Below are 16,707 nucleotides of genomic sequence, written 5' to 3' on the forward strand. Positions count from 1 at the left end.
ATTTTGAGAGGAGAGAGAGAGAATTAGTATCATACCCATCAGAATCTACTAAACTCTCATAGTAATATCTATTATTCTAGACATGACATAATGTAGACAAGGAAATGTAGATTCTTTGATATCCATTGACTAAACATTCTTAGGAATATACTAGTGGCATTATATCAGTCCATCTATTTATCTCGGTGAGATTTGTTTTCTGTATGATAGTTGAATTCCTTTGATGCATATTTGTTGTTGCACAAACCTTTCTGGGACCCATTAGCGATTTTGTTTCAAATTAATAAGCCAGTTATCATGTGACTGTTCATTTTAATAAACCCTAAAAGGTAAATTTTCCTTTGATTGTGGCAGCTTAACTAATACTTGAGTCAAAAGATGAAAGGTCAAGACTGATGGAGTAAAACTGTGTTTTATTTCCAAACTTATATTATTTTGCAAACATGTCTTTAATTGTCTGCTAATCCGTATTCACAGTGCCCTGATCATTTCTTGGGAGTCATAATTAGATGAAAATATTGTAAAAGAGCTGGGATGAACCCCTTAATACATATTGAAATGAATAATATCAGAATCCCTTAATACATATTGAAATGAGTAATATCAGAACCCCTTAATACATATTGAGATGAGTAATATCAGAACCCCTTAATACATATTGAGATGAGTAATATCAGAACCCCTTAATACATATTGAAATGAGCAATATCAGAACCTCTTAATACATATTGAAATGAGTAATATCAGAACCTCTTATTACATATTGAAATGAGTAATATCATACATCATTATTTTTGTGTACAGGGTACAGTAGTTGGTGCTCAGATGGTGGCAACAGTTGGATGCTTACTGGAGATGAGTCAGAAGGAATGTTTGTCTGGACTGAATCCCATGATGCTTCAGGACGAGGTTAGGAAATTCTACCAACTAACCAAGAAGATCCTTGAAGAAAGTATCAAGGCTGTGGAACTGAAACTTGCTGAGAGCATTGTGCTTCTGCATTATAATGGTTAGTACAATTTCTGAAATTAAAATTCTTTATGAATGACTAATACAGATGAAAATACTATAATTTATCTGAAAGGAAATGTATCATAGTGTTATTGCGCTATGCAAATAATATATTTCTAATTCCTTGGACATTTGCTTTGAATTATTTTTCAGATGCTGGGATAAAATTTTGTAACACACAATGTAGATTGACTATATTGCTTTTGTTCTGGCATTGATGAATATTAGCATATGAGTTGTGTTCAGTGTGCTAGTTTTATATTCTGAAACTACATTCAGCAGGTATGAATTACACTCAACACCACAGCCACAAGTGGGATCTAGAGAGGAGGGAAGTTTTGTAAAATTCAGCAGTTGATTTATTTCTCCACAATACAAAGTGAAAATTAAAAAAGAACTTACAGTATTGTTAGTTAAATCCCAAAATAGTTCTGAAAGTTATATCACAAGTCCAAAAGTTTAGAGTATTCCAAATGAATTCCAGTGGTGATCCAAATGATTTCTAAATTTGAACATGCTGATCTGCCAGTAGTTGGAAAAGTGCTGATGTGCTAGTAGTCTGGAAAAGTGCAGATGTGCCAGTAGTCTGGAAAAGTGCTGATGTGCCAGTAGTCTGGATACGTGTTGATGTGCCAGTAGTCTGGAAAAGTGCTGATGTGCCAATAGTCTGGAAAAGTGCTGATGTGATAACATTCTTGATGTATCACAATTATATAATCCAAAATATCCTCGAATGAAAGCATCATAATTTTAAGGTAGTAATTTAGTCCGAAAAGTGATCAAAGAGCACTTCATAATTCCAGTGACTGATTTAAATAAAGAAATTCAATCCCATGGGTATCAACCCTTTGAGATGAAAACCTGTATGGCATACCAATAAAAACCTTGAAAAGACCAAAACAACCTTACATGAAAAAATGTTTTCATACATTATATAAGATCAACAGTTTTAAAACAACAAATGCTATACAAAAAATTATTATCACACATATTTACATAATTATTTACATTTCTGAAACTTTATTTCATTCTTTGTACTTATAACACTATCATCTTCCTGCTTTGGCTAAGCACAAAAGCTTTTGATGGATGATTCCTTCTTCATTTCAAAATTTCTTTCATGCAGTTTTGTCCTGAAGTGCTCCTCCAGATCATATATGCTTGACACCACCACTTTAATGTCTTTACTGCATATTTTATAAAAAGCATGTGAAGATCCTAACTTGGATACATCTACAATACCAGGGAAGACTTGAATCCAATCAGCCTGAAACTTGCCATGACCTCAGTCAGTGTCTTCAAGCTTGTGTTTCTTTGAGTTAGGCTCAGCCATTTGATGGATGGAATATTTCAACTAGATGAGAGAAATAAAAAATAAATCAGTAAAATATTTAGATTTGACAAGTGATAAAGGAAGATCTCCCAGTTACAAACTTGCTATGAATTTATATTTGTCCCCATAAACCTCAAGATATTACGCCAGGAGCTATACAAAAATTGAAACCCAGAAATAACAATTTTTACAAAGTAGCAGTCCGGAAGTTTATACTTTGTAAGCTGTTGATCATTTCTATTTAAATTGTGTTTCTGGTGTTTGAAAAGTTATGAATTTGCTATATGGTGTGACGATTTTGGTCACAAACGTGATATAAATTGGCAGTGTTACATATTTTTGAGTCACTCAGTATCTGTACTATGTCATCCGTCATTATGGCAATGCATCTTTCTGTTTGCATTTCCTATCTGACAAACTTAACTCAGAACTATAACAGCACGATAAAATGCTGGTGTTAAAATCAGTATTTATTTTTAATTAGTATATTGTTACATTTTTTAATAAATCGACTTTTTCTCCACACAGAAAAGTCGGACGAATTAAGGTTACACCAACATGATTGCCACGCTATGTAAAGTATGAAAATTGATGCAAACTTTATGCATTTGATAGTAGTAAGTATAAATAATAAAATGGTTGTACGACCATACACTGACAAAAAAGAAGAAAATAGCGTACAAATTACGGGTAAACCGTAAAAGTTGACACCAATGCAATCCCCTCAACTTAAGTTGGATTCCCCTAAGATTGATGTGAAGATATAAAATGACTAATTCTGAAGTAAACAACATTTATATAAAAAAATTAAGACACAATTCCAGAACTAGAATGAAGGTCAACTTAATGGAAATGTCTATCACTCTGTAAAGAAAATGTACTTCTAGTAAATTCTAAGGTATGAATCAAGTTTCTATCTTGAACTCAAACATAATAAACATGTTTTCATCCAAATTATAAGTATCTTAATATATAAGCCACAATCACAAACAAGTATTAGGTACATTATATGTTGTTTGCAACAAAAAAAGATGTGAATAATCAGGTAGACCTCTGTCCTGAACTACTCACCAAGGTCTATCACATAATATAGATTTATCTAACACATGCCGTCCCCCTGCCAATAGATTAAGTTCACAGAAAGGAAGGGAAAAAAATAATGTTTTGATTTCATACATTTTCTTGACTATAATCTTTAAACTATTGAAGATATTTTAATGAAACTTGTACCACTTATGTAAAATGTTTAGAGATACCCAATTCAACTTGTACCACGTATGTAAAATGTTTAGTTGTTGTTGTTGTTGTTGTTGTAGGGTTTAACGCCATTTTTCAGCACACGATAGGCTATATATGGCGGCCAGTATTAATGGTGGAGGAAGAACCCGGGAAATCCCCGGAAATAACCACCGACCCTCGAGAAGCTACTGGCAAGCTTTCTCACATACCCACATTGGCCGAATCCGAGACTCGAACCTATGCAGACAGAGGTGAGATGGCAGTGATCCATAATGGAGAGCGCTTTAGACCACTCGGCCACTTGATTTCGTACATTTTCTTGACTATAATCTTAAAACTATTGAAGATATTTTAATGAAACTTGTACCACTTATGTAAAATGTTTAGAGATACCGATCTCAACTTGTACCACATATATAAAATGTTTAGAGATACCAAATTCAACATGTACCACTTATGTAAAATGTTTAGAGATACTGATCTCAACTTGTACCACGTATATAAAATGTTTAGAGATACCAAATTCAACTTGTTCCACGTATGTAAAATGTTTAGAGATACTGATCTCAAGATTAAGGATAAGGTCACAGCCAGGGAAAATAAATTAGCGATCTCTGTCAAGTATAACGCTTGAACCAGTGTAGGTATTTTCATGCAAATTTAGCCTGCTGTATATCTGGACTTAATAGTAAATCTTGTACTCATACTCATATAGACATAAGACTTATAAAATGGGTTAGGCATGAGTCAGAAAACTGCTTATTGTAGAGAGCACGGTCATGTAACACAGGAGTGTCTGCATGGAAAACAGACAAGTACATAAAGGGGCAGGGTCCAGTTTTTATGTACAAATTTAATGCCGCAATCAGCAACCTAGTATAAAAAAATCATAAAAAATCAAATACACAAGTGAGGTCAAAAAGGTCCATATTTTTAGATACCTATATTAAAACAGAGCATAAGAATAGTATTCACTTGACCAGACAAGTCAATGGCAGTTCATAGCAGAAGAGGTTTATGCACCCCAACCCCTATTCTATACCTGATTTTTCACATCCAAATGCCATTTTTGACAGCATGTAGTACTCACAGTGCAAACGCAAGCCCTTTCCTTGGATGAAACTTTTGAAAAACATTGTCTACTAAATAGTTTGATGCAATTCAGAATAGTTGTCATCCAAGCCGTTTTTGAGATACTCGGCTTGCCTTGAATCCACGTGTCTACTGCTATGGGAGGCTAGCTCTTCTTCCTAGCCAACTATTGCTATTTCACTATCAACATACTGCAGAGCAACTATGGAAGGTTTACATGACTGACATCAATTTCAAGAACAACACAAGCCCAAAACACCTAGTTCACAAATATATCCATATCCGTAAATAGTAAACAACAATAGCTGAAAAAGTCACACCATAGCCTTAAGTTAAGAAATTTGCCAGGGGCAAAATTATGAAACTGGACCTGCCACCTAAGACTTATAAAATGGGTTAGGCATGAGTCAGAAAACTGCTTATTGTAGAGAGCATGGTCATGTAACACAGGAGTGTCTGCATGGAAAACAGACAAGTACATAAGACTTATAAAATGGGTTAGGCATGAGTCAGAAAACTGCTTGTATTGTGGAGAGCACAGTCATGTAACACAGGGATGTCTGCGTGGAAAACAGATTCGTTATAATCTTTATGACAACCTTAGGGCATAAAAGTTGTGCACATACCAGTAGGTAGAAGGCAATGATGTGCAGGCCTATGCAACACATATCCAGCAACAAAATGCATTAGAATATGTGTATACTTTTAAATGTAATAATTATAATTCTTTAAACAGGTTTCAGGCACTATCTGATTTGTGTACAAAGTGCAGCTTGTTAACATGTAAACAACTATGTGATACTGTTCAAATTACTTCTCCATCTGAGGCTCCTGAAGTGTCTTATATTAATGTCTTCTTGTAGGTATGTAAATCAGTCTCATATTGAACATTCTCATGTGTCCACTACATGTGGTCATGGTACAACAGATGGATCTTGAATGTTATCTTCTTCATGTGTTTATGTAAATAATCAAGGCAATGTAAAGAAATCTGTCAAGTCTAAAAACAATACATTGCATACTACCTTGTCTGAAAATCAATATCCATTGATCGAAATTGTCATGTCTTTGGCCTCCTCAAAAGAGGTCTGCAAGTAATCAACCTAAATATTCAACACATCCTCCCTAAACTGAATGAGATTAAGTTAATAATACAGCAGACACGATCAGCCAATATCCTAGGTCTATGTGAAACCTTTCTTTCTGATGATACTGATGATTTGGCTCTCCAAATACAGGAGTTCAGCTTTAATAGAAAAGATAGGGAAGCCATGGGAGGGTATTCTTCTCTATGTAGACAGTTCCATTAGTTATAACAGACATGTTAATCTAGATACTATTGGGGTAGAGTCTAGTGTAGTGTAGTGTTGATTGTGAATTATGGACTTATTCAGGCCTTTTTCAATTCAATACCAGCTGAGGTCAATATCACATGGAAACCTTCTAGCACCAAAACCAAGAACAGAGCAATTTAAAAAGAGCTTTCCAACAATAAATAATCATGTATTAGAAAATGTCAAATGTGAAAAGCTTGTAGGTGTCAACATAGATAACAATTCATTATGGAATGACCATATTGATAAGCTTTGTAAAACACAGTCATCCAAAATTGCCCTACTCAGCAGAATCAAGAAACATTTACCTATGGAAACTCGAAATCTATACTACAAGTCATATATTCTTCCAACAATGGATTACTGTTAAAATGTATGGGGAATCTGTTAAATCTGAGTTAGACAGGATTTCTAAACTTCAGAAATGAGCAGTGTGATAATTTTAGATGCATCTATTGATCATCCCTCAAAAGCATTATTTACAGAACTCAAATGGTTCACAATATATGACAGGACAGATTTTCACAAGGCAGTTCTTTTATATAAATGTCTACATGGAATGGCACCAGAGTATCTTCAGGACTTATTCAGGCCTTTTTCAACACAATACCAGTTGAGATCAATATCACATGAAAACCTTCTAGCACCAAAACCAAGAACAGAGCAATTTAAAAAGAGCTTCCAGTACTCTGGTACAGTTCTGTGGAACAAGCTTCCACTACATGTAAAATCTGCAGAAAATGTTAGAGTATTTAAGAGGAGATATCATGTGCATGTATGTGTTTCTTATAGATAATGGAATTTAGTGTTTTAATACTGAACATGTTAAAGTATACAGTAATCATTGCTATCTTCATATAATGTGCATTTTTATACTCTTCTTAAGAGGGCCTCAAGGGAGAATAGTCCTTGACTGATGAGTCACCCTCTATAAGTAAAGCATTATTATTATTATTATTATTCATAAGCAGATCAATGAGTTTGCAAAGAAAAGTGTTACAAACATAGTTCATGCATCAAAATTAGCCTACCAGAGTACTAAATGACTGATAGTTTCAGCTGAATAGAGCTCTTCGATGTTTCGAACAAGTTAATGTTGAGGAATAAATATACATTTCCAATGACCTTCTCTCTTGTTGACCTTCTGCACCTGTTCGTAAATTTCTTCTGTGACAACGTTCAATCTGTTAGAGATACCAGTAGCTTGACAACACAATTTCTTTTGTCTCAACGTCACCATACAGTTGTGATAGAGAATATACACAGCAAACTTTGAAAACATCTGAACCTGTCTCAATGGATTTGTACAATGCAGTTGTGATGAAGAGCGCCCCAAAGTCATGTGAAAGTCAGCTCGATCCAATTCTGACATCACTGCTGCTTAAGTGCTTAGATTCTACGTTGCCTTCATCAACCGATGTTATCAATACTTTTCTCTTATCCTGGGAATTACCTATCATTTTTCAAACTGCCATTGTTAAGCTTCTGTTGAAGAAACCAATACTTAACCCAAATGGCGGCATATCTGGAGCTGAAACCCATAAGCTCTATTCGATATTTTCTTTTGGTTGATGCCACTAAAACACTTCCATTTTCCTTAGTACTTTAAAGACTTGACAATTGAAATTCACTTCTATCTATTTTGTCTCAGTATCAACTACAAAAGCTTCAAAAAGTTCAAAAGAGAGCTGCTCAGATTATCCTATGAGCAAGAAGATCTGAGCACACCTGCTTTTTAACATTCACAGGTTACCTGTTCGATCCACAATCAAATACACTATGTTTACTATGCTACATTTTGTTGACTGTCTCCAGTCCAATAAACCTATCTGACCTATGCAACGTGTATACCCTATCTAGAAACTTATGCTCCTCTTCCATCACTCTCATTCTCATTGTTCCCACTATTAAACAGTGTCATAAGGACAACGTTTGCATAGCAGGCCCCAGCTAGATCTTAGACACAAGAACACTGTGATGTCATTGAAGGGTGCTCTTCAACTCACCTTTTTTTGACTACAAGAACAGACTTAATGACTTCATAATGTTTACTTTTTAATTATTGTTGACATGTTTTTGTCTTGTAATTTTATGATGTTTGTTTTTGTAATCTTATCGTTGTTTATGTTTTATGTGCCAACTAATATTGTAAAGTGAAGATTAAATGCTGTACTAAGTCCATATTCTTCTTCTTCTTTTTCTTCTTCTTCTTCTTCTTCTTATTATTATTATTATTATTATTTTTGTTGTTATTATTATTATGTTCAGATATAATCTGAGAGGAATCATTATTTAAATTATTCATTGGAATTATGAAATGTTTGTTGTCTTTTTGGACATAAACACTATCTTAAGCTTATTATGAGTTAATTCAGAGTCATTATGTTTTATATCATTGTGATACATCAAGATTATTGGTACATCAGCACATTCAAGTATATATAACCCTAACCGTTTTAATGTCTATTTAATTTATATTGTGTACCTTTGTCTGTGATTGAGTTTTGGTCCATTTGGCTCTTGTCATTTTCTTTAAAGACATTTACTTCAATTTGAGTTCAAGGCCCAAACTTATTTATAAGCTTAGAATGTTCTGGATGTGAAATTATTTGGAATTTGATGGACTGTGCCATTTAAAATGACCCATGTCCTGATCTTTATAGTGTGTCTTAGGTCAAGTGATATTAGTATATATAGGACAAGGTAAACTATTTTTCATTCCTGTTTTAAGTTCAGTCCGTTGACTCATTTACTTTTACGTTCAGCTATAATTTGAAAGGAACCATTTGTTTTAGTTATTCATTGGAAGTATGAAGTGGACACAGAAGTTGTAGACAAAACATTACTTTGGGATTATTTTTATTTTCAGTTCATTTAAACACATCCTAAATTATGGATCATTGGATCATTGTGATACATTGGTACAGTAGCACATTCAAGACTATTGGTATATTAACACATTATATATTGTAATTAATTTGGAACATTCTAAGTGTTTTAAATTGAGATAGAATATTCAGGATTATTTTGATTTATTTTAAAATACTGTAAATTCCTCTTAAAATTGTAATTTCTAACTCAGAGAAATAAATTATTTTTTTAATTTCACTAAATTTGTTGGTTTCTCTTCTTTTATGTTACTTAGTGTAAGACCAGGAGTTGTAACATTACGTGGAGATATGGTTAAACTTAGTGATACTGATGATGTCACAAATGGGCCATTCATTCAAAAATGATTTGCCATTTTGAAAACAATTCCTCAGTTTTTGACAGTGTATTAACAATATATCAAAATCATTAAAGGAGTTTATTAAATTTGATATAAAATGAATACAAATTACAATGTAAGATTGATTTAGCATATAACAAATATGCACATATTTGTATCACTTGGCCACCAGGCCAAGAGACAAAGCTCATGATATGTGGTGTTTATTGTCGTGATATGTGGTGTTTATTTTCATTATATGTCGTGTTTGTTGTCTGTTGTCTATAGTAGCTACATCACCATTTGCTATTTTCAACATCTTCATTAAAACAACTCATCCAAACTTGGCAGTCAGCTTTTCAAATTGTAAATAGGATGCAGATCTGCTATTGTAAATGAACTATGTTTCTAAAACTAGAAAACTTTACTTGACTTCTTCATGAAAGTATCAAATATAATTTGACTAAATTAAATAGATGGCATTCTAAGATAAACTAGAAAACTTTACTTGACTTCTTCAAAAAGTATCAAATATAATTTGACTAAATTAAACAGATGGCATTCTAAGATGAATGGCTTTCAAGATAATATATTTGTTGATCCATGGTCATCCAAAAGCATGATGAGTTACTAAAACTAGAAAAAGATCAGTTCCACTTTTCATGATAGACTCTCAACAGAATTAATCAAATTTTGAAAGAAAGTATCCAGAGAAGAAGGGCTTTGAAATTTGTACAAATTTTCACCTCAGGTATAGCTGCCATTTCTAAAATAGGGGCATTTTCTATTATATGATCCCTCATAAATCCCTTAGCCGACCAAATCTGACTTTAACATTCTGACATAAAGTGCTTTTAAAGTTATACAATATAAGTCATCTAATATGGATATAAGTCGTCTAATATGGCTATAAGTCATCTAATATGGCTATAAGTCATCTATAATGGATATAAATCATCTAATATGGCTATAAGTTATCTATAATGGATATAAATGATATAATATTGGCTATAAGTCATCTAATATAGATATAAGTCATCTAATATGGCTATACATTATCTAATATGGCTATAAATCATACATTATCTAATATGGCTATAAATCATATACTATTGGCTATAAGTCATCTACTATGGCAATAAGTCATCTGATATTGGCTATAAGTCATCTAATATGAGCACAAGTCATCTAATATGGCTATAATTTATCTAATATGGCTATAAGTCATCCAATATTGGCTATAAGTCATCTAATATGGCTGTCCTTGCTGAATATAAAAACCTTAATTGTCTTCCGTCAAATGAATGTGATTAAATTTGAAAGGACAAATTTAGGCAAGACAGATGATGCCAGTCCACCAACAAATATGGCCACCATTACTAAGACTTTGAAACTTTCCTTAAAGGTGCTGAACAGAAATTGACCAAGTTTGACAGAAAGCACTCTGGCATAAATTGGTGTCAATTTTATACCGTGATGCCAACCTCCAATAAAATGTGGCTGCTGTTGCTAACATTGAAAAGCATTTTCTTAGAAACCTCTCAAAATAATTTAACCAAGCAGGATTACAGATTTGTACAGGTGACACCTATTGACCATCTGATATGATCCCCATTTCTAAAACTTTAGAAACATTTGTAACATTTATTCTCAAATATCACTTACCATAGTTTGATCAAATTTGTCAGTAAATTTCTCAACTGACTTCATCATACAAATGATGTCCATCCTTGATTAAACATTGGCCACATCATTAAAATTAGAACAAACATTTCAGCATCTTTATGTCAAGAAACCACAATAAAGAATTTGATTTTGACTAACTCAGATGGAAAAGCTGCTGGGTAAAATAACTGTCAGTATTGGACCAATGACACTGATGTGCCATCAAATATGGATGAAGGTGCAAAATATTAAAAACTCCTGAGACGGTTGTTTTCATGGCATATGCAGTCAACATCAGTGGAAGGAATAGAAAGCATCCTACTGATCTAGATGTCTTTGTCAACTGCTCTTGCTATTTAAAATGAAGCAGATGTCAGCCAACTGAGCTATCTCAGGCCCACATGGACCTTGTGTTTGGTGATATTCTACTTGGTTCACTTGTATGATCTGAGGGATATTTGAACGTCAATGTTTAAAACTTATGTGACATCATTTGATACAGCACATGTGTAATATGAATAATATGATGCATGTTTGTAGAATGTTATTTTAAGGACGTCATGTAATCAATGATATATTTTTCTTCTATTATAGATAAAAAGTGCTCAGCTGCAGATGCAATAATTGATGCCTTGACTCAAAATGACATAAAGTCCTGACTTCAACAAATAATGTGTCCCAATGGCACTTGACTGTATCTCATTCTAGTCAGTTAAAGAGCAGTGGATGAAAGTTTAGTCAGCCAAAGAGAAACTGATCTAGTTCTAGTCAGCCAAAGAGAAACTGATCTAGTTCTAGTCAGCCAAAGAGCAAAATATCTAGTTCTAGTGAGTATAAAAGCAATGGTTTTAATTATAGTCCTACAAAGTGAAGTATATTTATTTTTCTAGTCAACCAAAGAGCATTGGTAATTCCAAATGGGTATCTAATTAGTCCAATAGAGATAAATCTACTTTTCCAAAAGATATAAAACAGTTGAATCCAATGGAAAGAATCTAGTTAGTCCAAGTATCAAATCAGTCCGAAGGATGTAGCAGCAGAGAGGGTGAACAGACCATAGAATTCCGACAAAACAAATAAACAAATAAAACATCTCGTAGAAAGGTCAAGATTTTACAAATGAACTTTTCCTTGAGATGTTTTATTTCTGCAATGACCGATTGTACTAATAAAACCTCAGTTTGAAATAGTAGCTAAAAAATAAAGTACTCTACGTGTTTATTTATTTCTTGTTTATTTTTTTGACGACCAACGTTGGTAGGTACCCTCTCTGCTGCTATTAATTTACCACCATACCAAGTTTGATGAATATTTTTCAACGCGTTCTCGCTGTCGTTTTTCCTCATCTGTTTCATCTGAATCTGAATCTTCGGAATTTGTTCTATGTTTCAAGTAATATTCAAGTTCTGATGGTGATTTTTCTATTTTTGGATTTATGTTCTTTCTTTTTCTGTAATAGTTCATCAAACTTCTGCATCGATCTCCACCGCAATTTTTGCAAATCTGATATAATCCTCTAACGCCGTTGTTACATCCAACACAACTTCGTGGACCAGCATGAGGATTTTTCTTTATAAGATAATTATGTTTCTTGCAATATTCTCCACGGCATTTTTTATTACAATTGTTAGTGGTTCCTTGATGTAACCACGCACAGTTGTTCATTATATTAATGATATCTATTTAATTCAATTTAATTTTATCATCACCCCTGTTACCCAAATATTTTATCAAGACCCACACGATATCTTGTTCTTGGATCATGTAAATTTATTGTTATAAATCCATGTGGGGTAGCTTGCGCTCGTGAGAAGAAATTTTTGAATTTAATTATATCCATGTCACCACCACACCAAGTTTGATGAATATTTCGCAACGTGTGTGTGTCTACGCCATTAAACACAACTAAAATGTTGCAGTTGTCTCTGATCACCTTCGGAATTTGTGTATATCGTTGAGTAACATAGATCACGTCTGTATTTTTGTGTCTACCTCGGGAAAATATTCTGGCTGGATTTGATTGTTTATCTAGCATCACATCGTCGTATACAACTAAATTATTAATAAATCCGTCTATGGAATCTACGGATGGTGCTTCATCAATATCGGTTATAAACTCTATAACATCATTACCTTCATCCAGTAATCGCGCGTTTTCATTGAAATCTTTAAGTACATCATAACATCGCTGATCATCAACGGATGGTGCTACTAAATATAATTTATCCCATTTCAACCATCTCATTATCATATTAAGTAATAACTGCGTCTTACCCGATCCAGATGGTCCTATGATAATCATTCTGATGGAATTCGGTAGCGCAGGATGATGCTTAACTGGCTCTCGCTGCCAAGTTGCTGAGAAATCAGTTATATCCATATATATTATAACATGAATTTATATTGTTTACGCTGTAGAGTTAAAACTCCAACTACTGATTTAGCTACAGTTATAACAAAAAATAAAAAAATAGCGTACGGTGGAAAATGTTCTATATGCGGTAGAAAGAAATTTTCGTTTTTACCTAATAAGCGCGGTGGTGATATTGCTAATTTGATGTCAAAGTTTCCAGGTGCTCCATGGGCTAAATACAGCGGAGAAAAACATCTACCAGGATATAATTATTGCGGTCCTGGTACTTGACTCGATATCAGGCTCGATGATCAAGATCAACCAAAACCAGGCGAGGAACCAGTAAACGCTATTGATCGAGCTTGTCATGCTCATGATGTAGCTTATAAAAGTCAAAATCTACAAGATAGGCATATTGCAGATGTAAAATTAATTCATTCATTAAATTCTATAAAAAATAAAAATATTAGAGAATCATTAGCTAATTGGTTAGTAAGATCCTCGATGAAAGGTAAATTAGCGATTGGGGCTGGTAATTAATAATGGAATCAATTTATTATTCACCAGTTGGATACTGGAGAGGCAAAGCAGCAATTGGTAAACTCGCTGATGCAGCGGCGGTTAAACATTCTACTGCTAAAGCGTGGTTGTCCAGGCAGGCAATATGGCAAATTTATCTACCACGTCCTAAACAAATTCAGTACGCGTATTTGGATGTCAGTGTTCCTAATGAAGTTCATCAAGCTGATATTCTGTTTTTACCGCATGATACTGTGCGAGGGAATTTATTCAGGATAAAAGATCTCGCGAATGGGTTGCAAGATTACCAGGCGTGATAGCTGCATTAAATAATGAGATCACACGAACAACCAACATGAAACCCATTAGCGCGGTCACAAAAAAAAATATACCAACACAACGAAAAGATGTTGGAAAACAAAAAATATTAGGTGATGTTACAGTCAGATATTTATATGAGCCTGGTGAACTTGAAGGTGGTAAAGCGAGAGCAACTGATCCTATTTGGAGTGTTACCACACACAAAATATCTACCGTGACAAGATCCACCGGGAGAAACGTAGGCGTTTCCAGACCTGCAATCTACAGATTAGATTCGGCCGCTCCTCAACGTGGATTTACACGTGAACAACTACAAATAATTCCCGCGGATACACAACTACCACCAAAATCACTCCGGTGATTTCGATCACTTAACTAGCGCCTCTACGTCGATTACACTCAAGACAGGTTAACATGGTATTTTCTCGTGTATGACCGCGACTATTATCTTTTCTATCTACGGTAAATTGTCTTGAATCATTACTCGAATATCGCCATAACATTATACAATTACAACTGGTGCAATGATTATTCTGCTGCTGTTTTAACTCAATAATAAATTCAACATCAAGATCAAAGTCACGTTTATTTTTTTTATCAGATTGTTTGTATCCGATTAATTTTTTTCTTATTATATCATCATCGATGATGTTAAATTTATCAACGATTTCAGGAATTATAATTCTACGTAATTGAGATATATTTCTGACCCTCGATACCGCCAAATAAACTAAATTTGACCACTCGATGCGATCGTCTACAATCCAGACTCGTGTGTCAGAAATAGTTAATCCCTGAGACGAATGGATTGTCATAGCGTATCCCAACACCCATGGAGATTTGTCAGCGTGTATTGCATCTTCAACCACACTGATATCAACGGCGACAATATCATTTAATACGAGATTTTGATTCTCAGTCTGCCCTGGAATATCAACATTAATATTCTGTTTTCGTGTATCTGATGGTCTATAACACAACGGTACGGGTAATTCTGAGTATTTTTCTTTATGTAGTTGAAATAACTGTTGTTGTAAAGCGTCTCTGATTATTTTTCTACTTGCTACGATCAAATCGGTGGGTCTCCATAAATTTAAAAAATCACTCACTGATGTCTCTGAGATCACTCCACGTATTATTTCACACTGAATTTTGTTTGATTGTAATCTGATTAATTTTTTAAACTCCCTCAAATTTGCATCAAGAGTTCTATGATCATCATCTATTTCTTCGTAATAATCAACGAAATTTTTTAACCAATCATGTGGAGATGGTCCAACAAAAGGCGGCGGTTGACCATGATCGCCACACATTATTATGGCGGTATTTTTCGTCAACAACCAATCAAGAATCATTTTTAATGTATCCAATGACACCGTACATATCTCGTCCCAAATAATTATTTTAGGTATATATTTTTCTCCCATCCGTTCAGGAGTCCATGTATCTCCGCGCCACCGAAAGAAACTATGATACGTACACGATTGTACTTTCCGCTGTTTCATCTCACGTGCGAGTCTATGTGTGGGTGTCAGCACGATTATATCTGAATTTCTAAAAACATTAATCGTTCGAGTTGTTTTGCCGCATCCACCAGGTCCATTGAGATATACTGTCTTATATCTGGTTATTGGATCACTCAACGATGGTGCTTTCGACATTTCTGATATTTTATTACTCTTGCGATAAAAATCTCTCACTGGAACATCTGCTGATTCTGTATAATTGTGTAATAGTTCCTTTTTTATTCTCCACGAACCCCATCGTTCATCATTACTTGTAAATTTCATAACAGGTTCTAAATATTTACTTGAAATATAAAATGAATCTGTTGCGACTCTGACTGCGGTCTCAGGAAATCTATTAATCATCGATAATAAATTTATAGAAACATAAGCCAACATGGAAGATCTTAGATGAGTATATTGCGGGGATACGTCATTTATGTAACTAACGATCGTACCTAATTTTGTTCCGTCGGATAAATAAACACTCTCTCGATTTACAAATATATTTTTCGCCGTTGTGTCAGCGATTATAAAATCGTACTCGGCATCATCTAAAATTAATCGTGCGTGATGTCTTTTATAATCATATGCACCACCTTGAGTAAATTTACCTATAATTTTTCTACCGAGATCTTTTGCGGTTTTGAGTTTATTAGGAATATCATCCTTAAACTCGCTAATAACTTCAGAATCTGACATGGGCAACCAAACTTTGGTCTGTGCATGATATGATATAATTGCCTCACTGACCACCAACGATGTCAGTATCATACAATCTAGCATATATCGCAACAAAACTATAGGTGCCCAACGTTTTTCACAAAAATGTCTGCCAAACCAAACATAACAAATCTTGTGAAGATTTTCGTTAAACTCGAATGATTCAATACAGGCGAATCCAGTCAGATCAAAATCAGGTAATGGTCCATTAATTGCCACTCGCGTCATCTCGTTTGTAGGGTGACCAAATCTTTCAAAGTACACAGAACAATCTCCGTATCCCAGAAAACTTCCTGGATAACATGCAACCATATCAACCGAAATAACATCATTGTAATTGTATTTGGTATTCCATAATCCGCCATGTCCGTATTCGACGCAACTTGCGCGTACGTCCTCGAGTA

The 16,707-nt window shown here is 34.1% G+C and overlaps 1 protein-coding gene across 1 annotated transcript; it reads left to right on the top strand.

Annotated features, from left to right (window-relative positions):
* Positions 1 to 768: 768 nt before the first annotated feature.
* On the top strand, positions 769 to 11,729 carry LOC149800510 (uncharacterized). The gene is made up of 2 exons (XM_089960140.1): positions 769 to 1,009; positions 11,477 to 11,729. Exons 1-2 carry the CDS (start codon positions 769 to 771, stop codon positions 11,539 to 11,541), a joined length of 306 nt encoding a protein of 101 aa, XP_089816266.1. The 3' UTR covers positions 11,542 to 11,729.
* The last annotated feature ends 4,978 nt before the right edge of the window (positions 11,730 to 16,707 follow it).

Source organism: Sinohyriopsis cumingii, chromosome 5 (genome assembly GCF_028554795.1).
Source record: "Sinohyriopsis cumingii isolate HCF-2022 chromosome 5, ASM2855479v2, whole genome shotgun sequence".
Taxonomy (NCBI): domain Eukaryota; kingdom Metazoa; phylum Mollusca; class Bivalvia; order Unionida; family Unionidae; genus Sinohyriopsis; species Sinohyriopsis cumingii.

Excerpts from the sequence above, each read along its gene's own strand:
- LOC149800510 (XM_089960140.1), top strand. The coding sequence starts at position 769 with ATGAGTAATATCATACATCATTATTTTTGTGTACAGGGTACAGTAGTT. Across the intron at positions 1,010-11,476 it reads TGTGCTTCTGCATTATAATG|ATAAAAAGTGCTCAGCTGCA; the intron begins GTTAGTACAATT and ends CTTCTATTATAG.